The following is a 22,046-nucleotide window of genomic DNA, read 5'->3' as shown; positions in this document are numbered from 1 at the left end:
AGGGCGCAATCCTCTCTCCGATGCTTTTTAACATTTTTATGCATCCCCTTGTCCAGAATTTTGGGCTGGGTTGTCATCAATATGCTAATGACACCCAGCTTTATCTGTTGATGGACGGCCATCCTGACTCAGCCCCGGACACAATGACCAGATGCTTGGAAGCTGGGGCTAGATGGCTGCGTGGGAGCCGGTTGAAGTTAAATCATTCAAAGACAGAGGTTCTCCGGCTGGGTCGGGATGACATGGGGTTGGGGGGCCAACTCCCATCTCTTGCGGGGGCTCAATTAGTGCCAGCGCCTTCCATCAGGAGTTTGGGTTTAACGTTCGACTCCTCTCTCTCTATGGAGGTTGCAGCTACAGCAAAGGCAGCATTTTTCCACCTTCGCCATACTAAGCAGCCGGTTCCTTACCTTTCTCGCCCTGATCTAGCCACAGTAATCCAAGCGACGGTCACTTCCAGGCTCGATTATTGTAACTCGCTCTACACAGGGCTGCCCTTGAAGCTGACCCAGAAACTCCAGCAGGTGCAGAATGCCACTGCAAGGCTCCTTACGGGGTCCTTGCCACAGGACCACATTCATCCAGTACTATACCAGCTGCACTGGCCCCCGCTGGAGTACAGGGTCAGGTTTAAGATGCTGGGTTTAACCTTTAAAGCCCTATACGTCCTAGAACCCTCGTACTTACAGGACTGCCTCTCCTGGTATGCCCTGCAGAGGACCTTATAGTCCACAAATAATAGTATCTTGGAGGTCCCAGGTCTCAAAGAGGTTAAACTGGCCTCAGCCAGGGCCAGGGCCTTTGCGGCTTTGGCCCCATTCTGGTGGAACGCTCTATTGCGGGAGACCAGGGCCCTGCAGGACCTGACATCCTTCTGCAGGGCCTGCAAGATGGAACTGTTCTGCATGGCCTTCGGTCCGGGCCCAATTTGACCTCCCTCTATGTAACCCTGTAAGTTACCTCTTTGGCCTTTTTATTGGCTCATGTGGGATCAACATGGATAGCTGGCCCTGATGAATACTTGAGGTTCCCAACCCCTATGGTTGTAATTCACGGGCAGTTACTTAATTTTATCCTGATTCTAATTTTTAAACTGTATTTTAATCAATTGTTTGATTGTGTTTTAATGTATTTGATATTTGATGTTAGCTGCCCCGAGCCCGGTCTTGGCCGGGCAGGGCGGGGTATAGATAAAAATTTACTTCCTTACTACTTACAGGTGGTGGTGGGAGCAGCAGGTTGAAGTGGCCTTCCCCACGGGCAAAAGGAACCCCAGGATGACCCCACAGCTTGGGGGCTACCGCCTACCATGGTCTTGGATTCAAACAGAAATCAAGCCTGGTCTCACTGCGTGTCGAGACCCCGGGCCCTTAAGCCCCCTTAGATAATAAAAAAACAGACACAAATATTTAGGTTAATGGGATAAAATGGGCCATAACTTTATTGGTTACATATGTGAGCGGTTTGGCTTAGGCATTGGGCGAAACCAGACTATATCCTGACTCCTGCCTGTCTGCAGGGAGAAGAATAATATCCTAAGAATAAACCACCGGTAGTGGGAGCCCTATGATATACATCAAATTGTGGCACCCCCAGGGTCCCCGAAGGGGTTGTGGCATGGCCCTAGCCCACACCCAGGCTTTGGACAGGCACCACACACCTGGATCCCTTTAACAGGATACCCTTAACGAGGAGGGGCAGGCGGAAGCTACAATCTCCCCTCCCATAAACAAGACTTACCCAATGCCTAACCGCCACTCAAGCCCCAAAGGATCGCTGCCAACACCCTCACACCTGCAGCCAATCCCTAATGCCCTTGACGATATCAACCAGCCAAACATCACTTCCCAAATCGGAAAGGTGAACGCCGTCATTATGAAACAAGTCCTCCTGCTTGTAAGTAATGTTGGGGTGTCGTATCACCCGTCCATTCAAGAGCTGCACCTCATATGCCACCCTACGATTAATAGCTTTCCTGGCCCTGTCGATTCTGTGCGGGCGGGAGCAATCTCGCCAATGCCGCCTCACCAGCATTTCAGACCAGATTAAGGTCATGTCTGGGAACAAAACAGCCAGTTTATCAAAGTCCTCTCTCATGCTTATGTTTAGGTCATTGCCGTTCCTTTGACCCAGGTCGTTCTCTCCAAGTTGAACAATCAGAGCGTTGGGGGGGCCATGCAAGGCAGCTCTGGCCATCACGATTGGCATAAGCTCCTCCCATTTCAAGTCACACCTTGTGACCCAGGAGACACTGACATTTTCAGGAAGCCCTAGGCAGCTACCCAAGCCAGTATTGATGGCACGCACACGGGCCCAGTGGATAATACAGTGTCCTACGATCCATATGTTTATCACGGGGCAACCTGAAAATAAAGGAGTGCAGAGCATGATTACCATGGGTTCTTGCAGATATACCTTCTATATGCATCAGATCTCCAGCGTCCCATATCCTTGATTCTGTCGGTTGGCACACCCCAATGGGCAGACATCATGGCAGCACCAATCCTAAAGGAATGCACAGCAAGATCCACAGCCGGGAGACCACAGGCCTGGAGAGCTTTCCGCATCACGCAGGTAAACTGGTGTCGAGCCAGGCGAGAGCGATCTTGGTGAATAAGGAAGGGGCCCGGACCAGGACGCCTGAAGCAGGGGTATCTCCTGGCATCCTTTACGGGACACGGGCCCTTGTGCTCTGATGCCGAGAGTCTGATAAGGGCTCCTTTCCCTGATTTTAGATTGTTGGATGCATATTACCAATTCTAAGACAAATTTATGTCCTCTAACAGTAACCCCCTGGAGGAAATGCCTGGCTCACCCTCATTGACAACTTCGCCCACTCTGAGGGCCCCAAATAATGCTATGACATATACTGCCAAGACATTTTAACCAGCAAATGACTGTTAAAACCCTACAGATATGGTAAAGGAGGTCAAAAGTGATCGTTTTTCTACTCTCCGTGTTTGGTGGTTGAAGTCTACCCCAACATTCATCGCCCTACATACCATAAATGCTGCACAGGGATCAACAGAAAATACATTTGCTGAAGAAGGCAAGAGCAGCAGATTGGATGGATAATGTTTTAGCCATGTGACCTAGCCTCCAGAGGTGCACAAGGCAATACGTGATCCTCCGTAGGAGGCTGGCAAGGTCTGAGTTAGATTTTGTGCGGAAAGCAATAAAATCGGACCACGCCTTTTTGTAGGATCTAAGCATGGATGGTGCAAGAGGCATATACTCCCTGCATCACGTCAAGCTTCCAAGCTTCCAAAAAATGCTCTGGTAACTGCTGGGGCTCGGGCGCTAAAAATGGAAAACTATCCATCTGGAACTGAGATAATGCGTCGGCTATGTTGTTATTAACCCCTGGGATAAATTTGGTGGGGAAAACGATGTTCAAACCCAAACACAACAGGACAAAGGAGCAGAGTACTGAGATACTCTAGCAGTCCTGTGCCTAGTGCGTGGGGGAGAAGCACCAGAAGCTTGCTTCTTGTTGGCAGGCATAGCAAACGATAAAAGACAGCTGCGTATACACAAGATTGCAAACCACTGAGGTCAATAATGTCTACACTGGCAGGCAGCCTGCCTGAATCAAATATTGTCCTCACAGACTGGCAGCAACACCAATCAATATTGCCTACAATAATGGGCAGCATGAACCAGGGAGCACGGCTTAGTATCAATAAAGTCTACACCGAGAGACAATGGAGTACACCTCCAGGGGAGAAGACTAACAGTGCGCTAGCAACACCAAAGTGACCTGCCTGGGGCGTAAGCCAAATCATCATCATCATCATCATCATCATAATGGGTTGTCTCAAATGGTTCGCCAATGGAGTTCCACTTGTGCAGCAGGATTGCTTCCTCTCGCTGTGCACCCCCCCCCCAAAAAAAAATGATCTGGAGACTCCACAAACATTTTGGAGCAGTTTTTGAGTGCAGAAGACCATGGGAGAGGGGAGAGGAGGAGGAAGTAGTTCTAGTGCAGAAGCAGAAGTCTGCTGGGTGAGTGGGATGGAAGCACTAGCTATGACTCATGGCAGGTTTCTGCCCAATTTGCACACACTATTGCCTTTTGGCCACCATTATTACCCAGCTCAATCCACTGGCGCTTCCGCGACCAAAGTCTTTAAGGGGATGAAAAAGAGGGAAACAGCCTGTGAGCGAAAGAGCTCTTATCCCGAGCCATCATTTCAAGAAATGCCAAAAGAAACAGCCTTGACAATTCGCATTGGTCTGTTTCCTGCAGCTGCTTGTAAATCTTGTTTTGCATACTTGACAGACGCCAAAGTCAGGTCCTGGAGCGCCATTAGCCCAGGAGGGGAAGCCCAGCACACAGGAAGAGCAACAAAAGCTATTTTAGCAAAAGAAAACGTAACGCATAATGAAGTGAACGCGATCCTTAATAACAAAAGATGATTGAGGAGACGGATGCAAAACACGCAGGAGAGATAAAGAAAAGACTTCTTCGTGCAATACACCGTTAAACCACAGGAGGCAGGAATGGCCACCAAACTAGATGGCTTTAGGAGAAGATTGGACAAATTCATGGAGGTGGAGAGGGCGATCGATGGTAGAAGATGCTGGTCTAGGTTGGCCCCCTTAAGGCTGATCCAACAGGCTCTTTTTTTAAAAAAATAAATAAATTGTATTAACTTTTCTAAATTACATTTCAAAATATGCATTTAAATAACCTTACATCTATGACTTCCCTTCTTCTCCTTCCATGGTTCATTTTGCATATCATAAATCCCTGCATATTGCACATGAACTAAACCATTAGTAATCCATTGCTACATCCATCAAAACTTATTTACACTGTTAAATTTATCTTAATGCTACCAGCGTTTTACACAATTTTCTCCTATACATTCAGTAAACAATTTTCAGTCTTTTTAACCAACAGGCTCTTCTTAGGCAATAATTAATGCAGCATTCACCAAACTGGGCTGATGGGCACTGCAGCACAAAAGAGCTGGAGGGCACCAGTTGGCAAAGGATAAAATAATGGAACGAATGCTGCCTTTAATTACAAAATTACAAGATGTCATTATAGGGTTGGGAGGATCTTGCATGTCCATTCATGCGCTCACTTCCAATGCTCCTGTTTCCACACTGGCCCATTCAGCTTCTGCCGCCTGGCCTCAGTTTGTTGAAAGTGTCCCTTGATATGTGTCTCCACTACCCTGCATTAAATTAGCTGCACTAGATTTCACCAGCTGTCATTTAGCAAGCTTTGAGGGTTCATGTCGAACCCTTGTGGCACTTGTGGACAGCCCTCTGTGTTTTTTTCAGAAGAAATATCCGCCTGGAGATCAAGGACAATCCGGGACGCTTAGCTCTGCTCCAGAGCCAATCATCACCACAAGCTTGTCTAATCCCTTTTGAAGCCATCCAACCTACTACACAGCCCCCATATTGTCAAAGGCAGAAGCTGGCACAGGCAGTCTACTTCCTGGGCAATTAAAAAAATATCCCTGCTTGTAGAAAACAAACATGTCAGAGATGGGTTGAAGCCTAGCCGTCGCCCCAATGTGTTCATTTTCTCTCTGTAGGAAATGGAAAAGCTTTCGACCATGTGAACCATGACATATGATGCAGTCTGAGATGGCACAAGACTATTACCCATTTAAACCATAGCAAAGTAATAGCATGTCAGATCTTGCATCATCCTGCTGCCAAGGCAGAAGACAGGATAGTGTGCCTCCCAATTTGAGAGGGGGGATGCAGCAGAAAAAGACAAACTTGTTTTTCTAACTTCAGCCTTCAAATTCCTGATTACGCTGCAGGCCCTTATCCTCCTAAGGATCTCAAAACCAAAACACTGAGCTTTCCTTCACTGCATAAATTCCCTGCTGCTCCTGAAGAGGTGCCAGGCTTGTTGCAGTTGGTACCTTCCCCTCCTCACCTCTGCACTGAAGCTCAGGTTATGGAAAACCTCTCTTCTGATTTTCCACACAATCTGGTAAGATCCAATTCAGCACATAAGATTGAGCTTTTGCAAGGCACGGAGAGAAACTCTCGGACCCCCGGGAGAATTAATCAGTGGGGGTGAGCCCTAACTTCCGACTCACCTTGCAGCAAACCCCAACCTTCCCACCTTTTCAGAAATCCCCACCCCAAAGAGCATCCTAAAATAAGGAAGTGGCTGTTAAGGCAAGCTAGGGGCCTTGGTTATATGCTCAGGGACCAGACTGAGTCTGCTCCCTCGCTTGAGCAAGCAGCCAGGATCCACCTCCCCGGCAGCAAGCTCAGCCCAAGGACCCCCTTTGCTGCCCACAAAGTCACCCAAGGGGCCTCCCTCATCAGATTGTTCATGGTGGAGGATGTGCCGGCACTCAATGGCGCCAACCAAGGACAGGGAGCGGAATTATGTGACCAAGCATCCCCTGTCCTACAGAAACCCCCACCCCTTAAATTCAATGAATAAAGAGACAAGGCAAGTAGTATTTGGGTAAAATCAGGTCATGGCTTTATTAACTACTGGTGTAAGAGGTTTCACATAGGCATCAGGGAGAACCAACAATTTCTGGCCCGTCTGCCGGAAGGACTTAATTTGGGGTCAACTGGAAGTGAGCGAGTTCTTGACCTGCATCAAAGAGTAAGTCCCTTGCTGGATTGCACCTGGGGAGTGCTATGGCCCTAGCCCCCACCTGGGCATCTGGGCAGAAGCATCTCTCCCGGATCCCTTTTCCGGAGGGGTAGGCAGAGGCTACAGCCTCCCCTCAATCCAAGACTACGCCTATCCAATGCATCAACCGGCCCTCAAGGAAATGCTCGCCGCCAAACCGCTCACATCTGAAAACAATACTTTAGGCCTCCCACCAGGTCAGTCAACCAAACATCAAGTCCCTCATCGGAGAGGTCTACCCCATTCTGTCGGAATAAGGCCTCTCGTGTGACTGTGATGTCAGGGTGTCGGATCACCCAGCCACCCAGCATCTGCACCTTGTTCGTTACATCTTTGTTCACTTTCTTCCTTATTCTCTCCCTTGATTTGTTCACGGGTGCCTGCCGCGGTTCCGGGGTGCCAGGCCACGGAATAATAGGCCAGCGCTGCCTCTCCAGTAGCTCGGACCAACAGAGGCTGGTCCGTGGGTATTGAAAGTGCAAGGTCTCCAAGTCTTCAGTGATAGCCTTGACTAGGTCATAAATCCTTTGTCCGCCCAAGTCGTTCTCACCCAGGTGAAAGATGATGATATCAGGTGGGCCCACAGTAGAGATCCGAGCAGTCAGCAATGGTAGGAGCTGATGCCACCTCATTCCCCTCTGGCTGATCCAGGACAGCTCTATATTCGAGGGGAAGCCCAGGTTGCTGCCCCACCTGGACGAAACTGCGCGGACTTCAGCCCAATACACAACGCTGTGCCCGCAAATCCATACCTTCTTGGTGGCCAATCCTCAAAAAACCAAGAAAATAAACAAGACAGTGTAAGTTCAGGAGCGCAGGTGTGCCCTGGAATGCCATCTCCTAAGGGACTTCATTCTATCTGCTAGTAAGTCCCAATTTGTCGTGATGTGGGGGGTTAGCTGGGAGGCACCAGCCAGGCAGAGGAGGAAGGCTCAGAGCCTGGGGAGTGGTGGTGGGGCAGAGAGGAGGAGGAGAGGAATGGTGGGGTGCTGAAGAGGCAACAGGCTTTCTCGAGCCAGAAGAGCCAGGTGCAGAAAGCGGTTCAGACTCAGCAAATGTTGCAGAGGAGGAGAGGAAGGAGGCTGCAGAAGCATCTCAGGAGCGTGCCCTTCTTACTAGACTAAGTGTTAGCAATTTCACTCATCCGATGCTGCGATAATAATAATAATAATTTATTATTTCGCTCACACGGGTCATAGGAACGTGCAAGCCCACTCACCATGACAAAGTGACGATCCAGCAAGTGAAGGGAGTACCTACACTCCAAGAATGGCTGCGGTGTTATTTCTCTATGATCATTAAACACTCTTAAACTGGTAAGGGACTCTTAATTGCTTTTTTCTGCTGATGCACAGCCAAAGGGGAAGAGGGAGCCATTTTCCCAACGCCTGACAAATATTGACAAACTTAGAAGGTGTGAAGAGGGCAACCAAGGTGTTCAAGGGTCTGGAAACCAAACCTTATGAGGAGCACTTGAAGGAGCTGCATATCTTTAGCCTGGAAAAGAGGAGACTTGAGAGGAGATAAGAGAGATACAGGGAGGTAGCTGTGTTGGTCTGCCGTAGTCAAAACAAAATAAAAAAAATTCTTTCCAGTAGCACCTTAGAAACCAACTAAGTTTGTTATTGGTATGAGCTTTCGTGTGCATGCACACTTCTTCAGGAGATAAGAGAGCTATCTTCAAATTTCTTATGGAAGATGGAGCAAGCTTGTTTTCTCCTGCTCCGGGGGGGGGGGTGTGTTAGGATTCTAGTTACAAGAAAGGAGATTCAGACTCAACAGCAGGAAGAACTTAGAGCTGCTTCAACAGTCGAACAGTCTCCCTTGGGAGCTTGTGGATTCCTTCCTTAGAGGTTATTAATCGAAGGTTGGGTGGCCATCTCTCAGGGATGCTTTAGCCAATATTCCTGCATTGCAGGGGGTTGGACTGGATGGCACTTACTTTTATCTGTCCTGATTCTACCATTATCCAGCTTCCTTACTTCCAGTGCTGTAAGAGAGAGAAAAACCTTTCCCTATCCAATTTCTTCATGCCCTGCATCATTTCATAAACTTTTATCATGTTGCCTCTTCCTCACCTTTTCTCTCAACTGAAAAGCCCCAAATGCCATCCACCCCACTGGAACCCTTTGTTCCCCTTCTTCTGAACTTTTCCCATCTTTACAACATCCTTTCTTAGATGCGACAACCAGAACTGTATGCAATATTCCAGACACATTCGCACTGCAGATCTGCATGATAGTGTTATGATAGCAGCAATTCTATTTTCCACACTTTTCGTAATGATCTCTGGGATGGAATCTGCAGTTTTCAGCCGCAACTCACTCCACTGACACCTTCTTCAGGCTACCCCCTACGAGCCCCAGGGTCTCCTCCCTAGTAAGGTAGCACCATGTGTATTGCTCTGTATGATTAACAATACATATGGTTAGCACGATTAAGTGTGAATAAAAAATAAAGTTAGGTATCATGAAGGCAGAACTGTATAGGGAAGTTTTTAATGTCTGATGGTTTATTATGTTTTATATTTGTTGGAAGCCACCCAGAATGGCAACCCAGCCAGATGGATGGGATACAAGTAATAAAATAAAATAGTTGTTGTTGTTGTTGTTATTCAGAGATAGGTCTCGGGTCTGGATCAGTTGAAGACAGCTATACGAGGTGGCCAGGACTAAAGAGGCAAGACACAAAGTGTGGGATTTAAAGAGGGTCACTTTATTAACTACAGCAGAGTAACTTACAAACGGCAGGCAGGAAAGGAGGAGACGCGTGGGCAGGAGTCCAAGTCTCTCCTGAGACTCCAAATCCTGTCGTGAATAGCCAAGCCTACCTTGCAGGGAGGAAGGTGATCTCCATTGCCCTCCTCTCCCCCCACCACACCCCTTAAGGTGAGCTCTGGCTGACTCATGCACCCTTGGAGCCCCACAAATCCAGCCAAGTGACACGGGTCAACCTCAAGAGAGATCCCTTTCCTGCCCCACAGGTCCCCCTGGAGCCGCTTAGCAACCTGAAAAGTGATTTGGGGTACTCGCGGTTTTGCCAACTTCTCCCCTTTCGCAGGAGGATAAAGCTCGGCTTAGTCCTTCTTCCCCCACCGCCGCAGAATATGTGCTTTTATTTCTGTGTGGAGATTAGAGAGGAAAATATCGTTCCCAGCAGCAGACAAGGAAATCCCATCCTTTCCGTAAAGTTCGTTCCTAGTGGGATTAATTTGGGGGTGAGATATGGTTCCGTCCCCCGTTGCAAACAGCGCCATTCTCATTTGTCTATTAAACCGTTTCCGCTTTTTGCACAATAGCTTCATGATTGGGATGTTAATCCAGGCTCTCCTGGGCAAGATGTTGGACCACAGGATAACGACCCCCGGCCACCTTTGCCTAATCTCCTCCAAATCCTCTATCACTTTCTTAAGCAACTTGTTATACGGCATCAACCCGAGGTCATTGCCACCTGCGTGCAGGACCACCATGTCCGGCTTCTGCCAGACCACTCCGTCCTGGAAGATTGTGGGCAACAGTTGACTCCACTTCAAATTTATCTTGCCCAACCACTGAACAGAGGCCACCGGGCTCAGACCAAAGTCAGCTCCCGGACTGTAGTGTTTTGCTCTATGACTGGCGCCAAGAACAATACTGTGGCCTGCGATGAGGACTCGGACACGCTTGCCTCCAGCCAGGCCTCCTGTTAAAAAGAAACATCGTCAGTAGATTGCAACTCCGGACAGTTCTCTTTTCCCCAGCTTTTCAGAAACCCAACGGTACAGAAGCCTCGCAGAGGTGTTTCCAAATTGAGGCACAATCCTAAATGAACAGGCCCAGAGTACCTCCAACACACCCAGCACCAGCTGCTCAAGTGTTTTCTTAGTTTCTGTCCAGAACTGAAACTTTGTAAGAAGATGGCCATGTGCACAAGGCATGAAGATCCCTGGAGAGTTGCCCCTATGCTCTGCATATTCCTCGAGGACAGTCACTGCTCAGGTATCAGCCTCCAAGCGTGGGCTTCACGGCACCATCGAGCTCTTCGGTCAGTATTGGACCGCGTCCTCAATAGAACCCCAACCTCCAAGAACACCAGACTGAGAAATCACAGGCAGGGCCAGACCACACATGAAGCAGACTGAGGCAGCCTCCTCAGGCGCTGGAATCCCGCAAAGGCACCCCACCTGCTCCTACTGAACACTCGCAAGATCTCGCCACGGCCCCAGCGTCTCCTCACTTCTCCTGTGGCAAAGGAGTGCCCCACAGAGATGCAAGAAGTGGCTGTGGCTTCCAGATTCCAGGGAGATCTCACAGACCTCTTGGGATATCTCATTGAACGTGCAGACGCGCGATTCCATAAAGCGAGTCCTTGGTGTAGCAGTGGCAGCGGCAAAGCCTCCCCATTTCATCTCAGGCGGAGAAATGGGACACACCACCCCTGATTGCAGGGCACACTCAGAATGTCCAATTTAGCTGCCAACTGCCCTGTTGTAAATGCTCCCTGGGTTGATGCTGTTAAGGCTGCATAAGAGAAGCCTGCTGGATGAGGCCAGTGTCCCGTCTAGTCCAGCATCCTGTTCTCACAGTAGCCAACGAGATACCTATAGGATTCCAGCAAAAGAGCCCTCTGCCCTTTTGCAGATTTCACATCCAAGAGGCAAGGTCAGGATCTCAGCCTGCTTGCCTGACCAAAATGCAAACTGTATGTAGGGCATGAACAACATTTCCTGCAGCCCGAGGCAGTGAACAATGGCAAACTAAAAGAAATTCAGCAATAACGCTCTTCTAGGCTGCATCAACAGAAGTATAGGGTCCAGATCAAGGGGAGTCCTAGTCTCACTCTATTCTGCCTTAGCTGGACCACACCTGGAATACTGTGTCCAATTCTAGGCACCAGATAGATAGACAAGCTGGAGGATGTGCAGAGGAGAGCAACCAAGATGATCAAGAGTCTGGAAAACAAGCCATATGAGGAACAGTTGAAGGAGCTGGCCATGTTTAGCCTGGACAAGAGGAGACAATGAGAAGTTCCGAGAGCCATCTCCAAATATATCAAGAGCCGATTTTAAAATGCTTTCCAGTCTTTTGGCAAAGTATAAAAATCATGGGTTCTTATTTAGAAGTAACGCTAAGGTAGGACAATGTATATTGCTCTGTGTGATTAATAATACATATGGTTAGCACTATTAAGTATGAACAAAAAATAAAGTTAGGTATCATGAAGGCAGAACTGTATAGGGAAGTTTTTAATGTCTGATGGTTTATTATGTTTTATATTTGTTGGAAGCCACCAAGAATGGCAACCCAGCCAGATGGATGGGATACAAGTAATAAAATAAAATAGTTGTTGTTGTTGTTGTTGTTGTTGTTGTTGTTGTTATTCAGAGATAGGTCTCGGGTCTGGATCAGTTGAAGACAGCTATACGAGGTGGCCAGGACTAAAGAGGCAAGACACAAAGTGTGGGATTTAAAGAGGGTCACTTTATTAACTACAGCAGAGTAACTTACAAACGGCAGGCAGGAAAAGAGGAGACGCGTGGGCAGGAGTCCAAGTCTCTCCTGAGACTCCAAATCCTGTCCTGAATGGCCAAGCCTACCTTGCAGGGAGGAAGGTGGTCTCCATTGCCCTCCTCTCCCCCCACCGCACCCCTTAAGGTGAGCTCTGGCTGACTCATGCACCCTTGGAGCCCCACAAATCCAGCCAAGTGACACAGGTCAACCTCAAGAGAGATCCCTTTCCTGCCCCACAGGTCCCCCTGGAGCCGCTTAGCAACCTGAAAAGTGATTTGGGGTACTCGCGGTTTTGCCAACTTCTCCCCTTTCGCAGGAGGATAAAGCTCGGCTTAGTCCATGTTCCCCCACCGCTGCCGAATATGTGCTTTTATTTCTCTGTGGAGGTTAGAGAGGAAAACATCGTTCCCAGCAGGAGACAAGGAAATCCCATCCTTTCCATAAAGTTCGTTCCTAGTGGGATTAAATTGGGGGTGAGATATCATTCCACCCCCCGTTGCAAACAGCGCCATTCTCACTTCTTTATTAATATATTGCCGCTTTTGGCGCAATCGCTTCATGAACGGTTTAGTGCATGAGGCACTCCTGGGCAAGATGTTGGACCACAGGATAAGGATCCCCGGCCACGTTTGCCTAAATGCCTCCAAATCCGCTACCACTTGAGAAATTATATCCTCACTCTTCATAAACCTCATTTCATAGTCGTCCAAGTGCAGAACCACAATGTCCAGCTTCTGCCAGACCACCCTGTCCTGGAAGATTGTGTGCAACAGATGACTCCACCTGCAACTCTTCCTGCCCAACCACTGAACAAAGGCCATGTGGCTCAGACCCAAGTCAGTTCCCAGACTGGAACGTATCGCACTACGTCTGGCCTGAAGAACTGTACGGTGGCCTGCGATGAGGACTTGGACACGCTGGCCTCCATCCCAGCCATCTGTCAACAAAAAATATCATCAGTAAATTGCAACTCCGGACAGTTTTCTTTCCCCCGGCTTTTCAGATGCCTATCGGTGCTTGGTAAGATGCTAAACATGACCTGTTTATGTTTTGTATGCCTCTCAAAGGTGTCTCCAGGTGTACTGCAGTTGGGGCCACGGTAATCCTAAATGAACAGGCCCAGAGTACCTCCAACACACCCAGCACCAGCTGCTCAAGTGTTTTCTTAGTTTCTGTCCAGAACTGAAACTTCGTAAAAAGATGGCCATGCGAACGAGGCATGAAGATCCCTGGAGAGTTGCCCCTATGCTCTGCATATTCCTCGAAGACAGTCATTGCTCAGAGATCAGCCTCCAAGCGTGGGCTTAACGGCACCATCAGGCTCTTCAGTCAGAATTGAACCGCGTCCTCAGTAGAACCCCAACCTCCAAGAACACTAGACTGAGAAATCACAGGCAGGGCCGGACCACACATGAAGCCGACTGAGGCAGCCTCCTCAGGCGCTGGAATCCCGCAAAGGCACCCCACCTGCTCCTACTGAACACTCGCAAGATCTCGCCATGGCCCCAGTGTCTCCTCACTTCTCCTGTGGCAAAGAAGTGCTCCACCAGAAAAGCAACGAAAAGCGGCTGTGGCTTCCGGATTCCAGAGAGATCTCACAGACCTCTTGGGATATCTCGCTGGAACCTGGTAGTCACAGATGTGCGATCTCAGAAGGCACAGGAGTGGCAATGGCAAAGCCTCCCCATTTCATGTAATAGTAACAATAATTTGTTATTCATACCCTGTCCATCTGACTAGGTTTCCCTAGCCATTCTGGGAGGCTTCCAGCACACATAAAAACATAGTAAACCAACAAACTTTAAAAGCTTCCCTATACGGAACTGCCCTCTAATGTCTTCTAAAAAACATATTGTTGTTTATCTCCTCAACATCTGGTGGGAGGGTGTTCCACAGAGCAAGCGCCACTATTGAGAAGCCCCCCACCTGGTTCCCTGTAACCTCACTTCTCGCAGTGAGGGAATTGCCAGAAGGGCCTTGGCGCTGGCGACACTCCTTCAGGTATACTGGGCTGAGGTTGTTTAGGGCTTTAAAGTTCAGCACCCACACTTTGTGCTTTGAAGTGTATTGGGAGCCAATGTGAGTCTTTCAGGACTGGTGTTATATGGTCTTGGCGGCTGCTCCCAGTCACCAGTCTAGCTGCCGCATTCTGGATTAGTTGTAGTTTCTGAGTCACCCTCAAAGCTAGCCCCATGTAGAGGGCATTGCAGTAGTCTAAGCGGGAGATAACCAGAGCATGCACCACTCTTGTGAGACAGGGCACAGGCAGAGAGGATCTCACATAGAGCTAGCAGACAGCCACCCTGGACACAGAATTGATCTGCACCTCCATGGACAGCTGTGAGTCCAAAATGACACCCAGGCTGCACACCTCATATCTGAGGGACAGAGTTATCCCATTCAGGACCAGGGAGTCCCCTACAACTGCCCACCCTGTCCCCCCAAAACAATACTTCTGTCTTGTCAGGATTCAGCGTTAGCCACTATTCATCCTCCAACCCTCTCACACAGGACTTTCACTGGTTCTGATTTGAAGGAGAGGTAGAGCTGGGTATCATCGGCATACTGATGAACACCCAGCCCAAACCCCCTGATGATCTCTCCCAGCGGCTTCAAATAGATATTGAAAAGCATCGGGGAGAGGACGGAACCCTGAGGCACCCCATAAGTGAGCACCCAGGGATCCGAACATTCATCCCTCAACACTACTTTCTGAACACGGCCCAGGAGGAAGGAAAGGAACCACTGTATAACAGTGCCCCCAGCTCCCAGCCCCTGTAGACGGTCCAGAAGGATGTCATGGTCGATGGTGTCAAAGGCTGCTGAGAGATCCAGCAGAACTAGGAAACAGCTCTCACCTTTGTTCCTAGGCTGCCGGAGATCATCGACCAGTGTGACCAAGGCAGTTTTAGTCCTCGATTAGGCTTGAATCCCAACTGGAAGGGATCCAAATGGTCCGCATCTTCCAGGCGTGCCTGGAGTTGTTCAGCAACCACCTGCTCAATCACCTTGCTCAAGAATGGAAGATTTGAGCCTGGGCGATAGTTGGCCATGATGGCTGGGCGCAAAGATAGCTTTTAAAGAAGAGGTTTAATAACTGCTTCTTTAAGTGGGTATGGGAAGATTCCCACACAGAGGAAAGCATTCACCACCCTGCACAGCTCATCGCCCACCCCTTCCCAGCTCTCTTTATGAGCCAGGATGGGCAACGATCAAGGAAATAGGTAATCAGTTTCACTTGTCTCCACATCCTCAGATGTAACAGACTGGAATTGTTCCCATGCGACATGACTAGGCAGAGCTCTGGCACTCTCCCACCCCAACCCTGCCCCATTGTGGGGTCTACTCCCTCCAAATCTGATTTTTACCTGCAAAAAACTTTGTGAAGTCATCATAGGAGACCTTGCAGTCCGTGCTGGACTCAAGCTGGTGAAGGTGGATCTGTAAAACTCCAGACCACCTGGAAAAGTCTCCTGGAACTATTTTCTGCAGATGCAATAGAGGCGGTGAAGAAGGTCCTCTTTGCCATCGTTATCAAAACTTGGTAGGCTCAACGTTGAGCTGTAACCCGTGTTCAGTCTGATTCAGAGTGGGTTTTCTGCCACCGGCACTCTAGCCATTGTTTGATTGCCCTCAGCCCAGGGGAGAACCAAGGGGTCATCCAGGCTCCATCCAATCAGAGTGGGCACTTCGGAACCAGACAAGTCAACAACCCTAGTTAACACCGCATTCCAACGAGCCACCAGTAAATCAGCTGAAAGGCCATCAACATGGGATAAAACATCCCCTACCACTCTCTGGAAACTATCTAGATCCATTAAGTGGCTATGGCGGAACATTCTAATCTGTCCCACTTCCCTATGCAGGGGATGGTAGCGGAAAAGTCTAGTTGCAACAGGAAGTGATCCGACATAGCACTTCATTTCGTTTCACTTTTAGTGTCAGATCACCCACATCCATAGAGGTGAACACCAGGTCCAAGGTATGTCCGCCACTATGAGTTGGACCAAACTTATTCAGGTACAGCCCCATGAAGGCCATGCTTTCCACAAAGTCCCAAGCAGCGCCGTGTAAGGTCATGTTGGAATGGATGTTAAACTCACCCAGGACCAAGATGGGTGGCTCCAGGAAAACATCCGACATGACCTGAAGCAGTGTGAGCAGGGAATCCTTGGTGCAGCGGGGAGGTTGGTACACCAACAGCAATCCTGTACTGCCCCTATTGCCCAACTTTAGAGAAGTGGGTCTTCCTAATAAGGACGCCCACTGAAAACAAAGGACTTCCTAAAAATCACTGCAACCCCCCCCTCCCCACCCACAGGACCTGGGTTGCTGTGCATAAGGGAAGCCTGGCAGACAAACACTAGCAAGAACACACTCATATGCCTCGTCCAACCAAGTCTCTGTTACACATTCCAGTTCAAGTCCTCCATCCATGATCAAGTCATGGACGGCAGTGGTCTTCTGGATCATTGACCTGGCATTGCACAGCAGCACCTGAAGGTCATGTGGGACACCCTTGTTGATACCTGTAACCTTCTGGTCAGGACCAGACCCGGAGGCAGGGATAGTCTACAAACAACGAGTAAACCTGCCTCCTCAGTAATGACATGGTCTGGTCCTAGCCTAACTCCTCCTCCTGCCCATGATCACGGAAATCAGGTGTCCCAATAAACCCCCCCTCCCCCCGTAGAACCTGCCCAAGCCATCCCATTGGCTAGGACTCACTCCCTGAACCTATCCCCTTAAAAACAGATTTCCTTATACAAACCACAAAACAAACCTATTACTAGAAAATAATAAGAGAAACAATGCCACTTGCGGAAATGATTCCCATAGATTACACACTGAATAATGCAGCCTCATTTGGAGACACAGAGTGCTTCCCCATGATGGCTGGGGGGAGCATTCCTTCTCCCATCCCGCCATTTTCCTAAGCCTAAAGTCAGATGAAACATTTGCAAGCATTTTGGCCTGAACCAGTAAATACAAGGAGACACCTTACCTCTTAACTCTTACCGCTTTTTAACACTAGGGCTCTCCCAGTTTGTTTTGGGCCCCACTCATCAAGCAGGCCACACACTGGATCTGATCTTTGGGGCTGGCATAGATGTGATCATGCTCCCCCCTTGGAAGTGCCATGGTCTGATCACTACGCTCTGAAAGCCAAGATTGGCTTCCCGCTCCTCCCCTGCTCGGGTGGCGAGCCTATTTGGGCTCGCCCGCGAAAACTGATGGATCCTGATAGATTCCGACAAGCCTTGCGGGACCCTGCTCCTCTTGGCGACTCGTTAGATGACCTTGTAGAGGACTGGGACAACTGGCTCTTGGCAGCCATTGATGAGATTGCGCCTAAGAGCCCTCTGTGACCCCGTCGAAACCGGGCCCCTTGGTTTACTGAGGAGCTCCGGAAAATGAAGCGGGATCTTGACGGCTAGAGCGAGTATGGCGACGGACTCGTGACGGAGCCTCAAGAACATCTTATAGGACGCTTATGAAAGCCTATGAGATGGCTATGAAAGCTGCTAAGAAATCTTACTTTGCAGCTTCCATTGCATCCGCTAGCTCTCGTACGGCACAACTTTTTAGAATAATTAGGTCAATAACGTCCTCAGGAGGACAACCAAATTTAAGGACAAATTCGACCCACAGCTGTGAGACATTCACAAGCTTTTTTGCAGAGAAAGTCCTGTTGCTCCGCCGTGACCTCCCTGCCAATTTAGATACAGCGACTGAACTGGAGGCCCCTCGACTGACTTCAGGTCCAGTGTTGGACCATTTCGATCGGATACTCCCTGCTGATGTGAATAGATTTCTCCAAGTTGATAGGCCCACCACCTGCCTCCTTGATCCGTGCCCATCTTGGCTGATTAGGGAGTGTCCAGATGTCGCGTGGACCTCCCTGGTTTAAATCATCAACTTGTCTCTTGACACGGGGACATTCCCAGGGGAACTGAAGGAAGCACTGGTGTGTCCACTCTTAAAGAAAACTTCACTAGATCCCTTAGACCTATCTAATTACTGCCCAGTTTCAAATCTTCCATATCTGGGTAAGGTAATTGAGAGAGCGGTTGCTGAACAGCTTGGTAGGTTTCTGGAGGAAACATCAACTTTAGATCCATTTCAGTCCGATTTCCGTCCTGGTTTTGGGACCGAAACGGCTCTGCTTGCCCTAACAGATGATCTCCGTAGACAACTGGATCGAGGTGGGTCAGGACTGCTGATCCTTTTAGATTTGTCAGCAGCCTTTGACATGGTCAATCATGATCTTCTGGACCACTGCCTCGCAGACGTGGGGATACAGGGCATAGCCCGTAACTGGCTGTGCTCTTTTATCTCTGGTCGGGGACAGAGGGTGGCACTAGGGAGGGAAATGTCGTCGCGCCATTCCTTGGTGTGTGGAGTGCCGCAGGGTGCAATCCTCTCCCCGATGCTTTTTAACATCTTAATGCGCCCCCTTGCCCAGATTGTCCGGAGCTTTGGGCTGGGCTGTCACCAATATGCTGATGACACTCAGCTCTATCTGTTGATGGATGGCCACACCGACTCGGCCCCGAACACACTGACCAGATGCTTGGAAGCTGTGGCTGGATGGTTTTGTGGGAGCTGATTGAAACTAAATCCTTTGAAGACAGAGGTCCTATGGCTGGGTCGGGATGGCATGGGGATGAGGGACCAACTCCCTTCTCTTGCGGGGGCCCAATTAGTGCCACTGCCTTCCGTTAAGAGTTTGAGTCTAATCCTTGACGCCTCCCTTTCCAAGGAGGCGCAAGGTTACAGCAACAGCCAAGGCGACATTTTTCCACCTTCGCCGCATCAAGCCGTTATTCCCTTACCTTTCCCGCCCCGACCTGGCCACAGTGATCCATGCGACGATCATCTCCAGCCTTGACTACTGTAATTCGCTCTACGCGGGGCTGCCCTTGAAGCTGTCCCATAAATTCCAGCGGGTGCAGAATGCTGCAGCGAGGCTCCTCACGGGGTCTCTGCCATGGGAGCATATTCACCCATTGCTTTTCAAGCTGCACTGGCTCCCGGTGGAGTACAGGGTCAGATTTAAGGTGCTGCTTTTGACCTTTAAAGCCCTTCACGGCCTAGGACTCTCGTACCCACGGGACCGCCTCTCCCGGTATGCCCCACAGAGAGCCTCAAGGTCCATAAATAGCAACACCCTAGTGGTCCCAGGCCCTAAGGATTGGCTTCAACCAGAGCCAGGGCCTTTTCAACTCTGGCCCTGGCCTGGTGGAACGCTCTGCCTCATGAGACAAGGGCCCTGCAGGATCTGATTTCTTTCCGCAGGGCCTGTAAGACACAGTTGTTCCACCTGGCCTTTGGCTTAGATCCAATTTGATTCCCTCCCTCCTTTTCTTTTTTTATTTTCCTTCTCCTCCTGTGATGAGGCTACATTTTAATATTTCAATATTTTAATGTTGTATTTTAATTTTGTTTTTAAGTTGTAATGATTCAACTTGTTTTTATTATTGCTTGTAAGCCGCCCTGAGCCCGGCCTTGGCTGGGGAGGGCGGGGTATAAATAAAAAATTATTATAATATTATTATTATTAACGTTCCAACTAGTAGTCCTGTCGCCTAATATGCAAGTTCTACTCCCCAAGTTGCTCAACAGCTATAGGTCATATATGTTACCACCCCTACCCTAATCTGAACATTGAAAACTGATGGAATCATATAATAGTAGAGTTGGAAGGGACCCCAAGAGCCAACTAGTCCAACCCTGCAATGCAGGAATTTCAGCTAAGCATCCATGACAGATGGCCATCCAACCTCTGATTAAAAACCTCCGAGGAAGGAGAGTCTACAACCTCCCAAAGGAGACCATTCCACTGTTGAGCAGCTCGCCCTGTCAGAAAGTTCTTCCTGATGTTGAGTCAGAATCTTTCTTCTAACTTGAAGCCACTGGTTCAGGCCCTACGCTGCAGAGAGGGGGGAAATAAGCTGGCTACATCTTCCATGTGGCAGCCCTTTAGGTATGTAGAGAAGGGTATCGTATCTCCTCTCAGCCTCTTTTCCAAGCTAAAAATACCCAGTTTCTTCAACCATTCCTCATAAGGCTCCTAGACCTTTGATCATCTTGGTCACCCTTCTCTGAACACTTTCCAGATTATCAATCATGTTTCTTAAACTGGGGTGCCCAGAACAGGACACAGTATTCCAGGTATGGTCTGAACAAGGCAGAATAGATGACTATTAATTCCGTGTATCTGGACACTAGACTTCTCTTGATGCAGCCGAGAATAGCATTAGCTAGTTTTGCTGCTGCAGCACACTGTTGAATTATGCTAAGCTTGTGGACCACCAAGACCCCTAGATCCTTTTCACATGTCTTACTGGCAAGCCAAGTATTTCCTGTCTTATATTTGTAAAGTTGGTTATTCCTGCCTAAGTGCAGAACCTGACAGTTGCCCGTATCAAAACTCATTTTGTTAGTTTGGACCCAGTTCTCCAATCTGTTAAGGTCATCTTGAATCCCAATTGTGCCTTCTGCAGCATTAGCTCCCCCTCCAGGGTTGGTGTCATCTGCCAATTTGATGAGCATCCCCATAATTCCATCATCCAAGTCATACATAAAGACGCTGAACAACAATGACCCAGGACAGAACCCTGTGGCACCCCACTTGTCACTTTTTTCCAGGATGATAAAAACCATTAACGGGCACTCTTTGGGTTCAGTCAGTCAACCAGCTACCAACCCACCTAAAGGTAAAGTAAAAAAAGGTAAAGAACCCCTGGAAAGTTAAGTCCACTCAAAGGCGACTATGGGGTTACGGCACTCATCTCGCGTTCAGGCTGAGGGAGCCGCCGTTTATCCAGACAGTTTTCCAGGTCATGTGGCCAGCAGGACTAAACCGCTTCTGGCGTGACAAAATCTAGGGTGGACGGAAACGCCATTTACGTTCCTGCCACAGCAGTACCCATTTATGTACTTGCACTGGCATGCTTTCAAACTGCTCGTCCAACCCACATTTTACCAGTTTCACTGCAATACTATCACAGGGGACTTGGTCAAAAGCCTTACCTTCTCCCTGCAACTGTTGGCTACTGTGTACCCTAATCCTTCATGATTTCTCCTTTCTTCCATTTCGTATACATGCCCTTCTTAAATCTGAGCTCACCTGTAAGCTGCTTATGCAGCCACACAAGTTTCTTTAGATGCCTCCTACTTTTCTTTCTTGTTGGAATTGTCTGTCTTTGTACCTTCAATATTTCACCTTTCAGAAATTCCCATCCATCTTGGATTCCCTTCTCTTTAAGTATTTCTGACCCTGGGATCTCACTCAGTAACTCCCTAAGCTTTATGAAATTGGTCTTCTTAAAGTCTGACTGTACTCTGCTTTCCCTTCCTTCTAGATCATGAAACCCAGGAGGACATGATCACATCCTCCCAAGTTTCCCAGTATTTCAACTTGGTCAATCAGTTGCGTTGTGTTAAGGACCAGAATCAAAAGAGCAGGCAGCTGCCTCATACTTTGAGGAGCCGTGTGGACGTTTTGTTGCTTATTCACCCAAGGCTCACTGATGGACCTACCAATGATAGTGACTTACTTGGACCCTAACACACATTGTAACAGAGCTCAGTCTCCTGCCTACCAGTGTTGGAAACAGATATGGAAGCTAGGAGCTCAATGGCACCTTAGACCTAGGCTATGGGCACAACAGAATGTCTAGGCACACTTTTTTAAATAACAAAAATACCGTATTTTTTGCACCATAACACTCACTTTTTTCCTCCTAGAACCTAAGGGGAAATGTCTGTGCGTGTTATGGAGGGAATGCCTACGGGTGGCGGGGGGGATCTGCTGCAGTCGTGAGCAGAGGATCCATGGTTCCCCTTCCTTCCCTCCTCCGTGGCTCGCTTTGAAACAGCAAAGCGGGAGAAGAGCCGCTGAGTGGGGAGGAGAGAGGGAC

At 48.9% G+C, this 22,046-nt stretch overlaps 1 protein-coding gene across 7 annotated transcripts in view; it reads right to left on the bottom strand.

Moving 5' to 3' along the window:
- Positions 1 to 1,408: 1,408 nt before the first annotated feature.
- Positions 1,409 to 22,046, bottom strand: part of LOC308485248 (uncharacterized protein) — a 37,174-nt gene continuing 16,536 nt past the window's right edge. For 2 of the 7 annotated variants that reach the window (XM_081020834.1, XM_081020838.1), the window contains one exon: positions 6,450 to 7,400. In XM_081020834.1, coding sequence (XP_080876960.1) covers positions 6,793 to 7,400 — 608 coding nt within the window. In that variant the 3' untranslated portion in view covers positions 6,450 to 6,792. Of the gene's footprint in view, positions 2,364 to 6,449; positions 7,401 to 7,850; positions 8,144 to 9,325; positions 10,313 to 12,070; positions 13,058 to 22,046 lie in introns of those variants that run through there. The other 5 variants (XM_081020837.1, XM_081020839.1, XM_081020840.1 and 2 more) reach the window with 5 other exon arrangements.

Source organism: Podarcis pityusensis (genome assembly GCF_964106645.2).
Source record: "Podarcis pityusensis genome assembly, chromosome: 9".
Lineage (NCBI taxonomy): Eukaryota > Metazoa > Chordata > Lepidosauria > Squamata > Lacertidae > Podarcis > Podarcis pityusensis.
The sequence above is the reverse complement of the archived record's forward strand: the minus strand, read 5'-3'. Positions and strand labels throughout refer to the sequence as shown.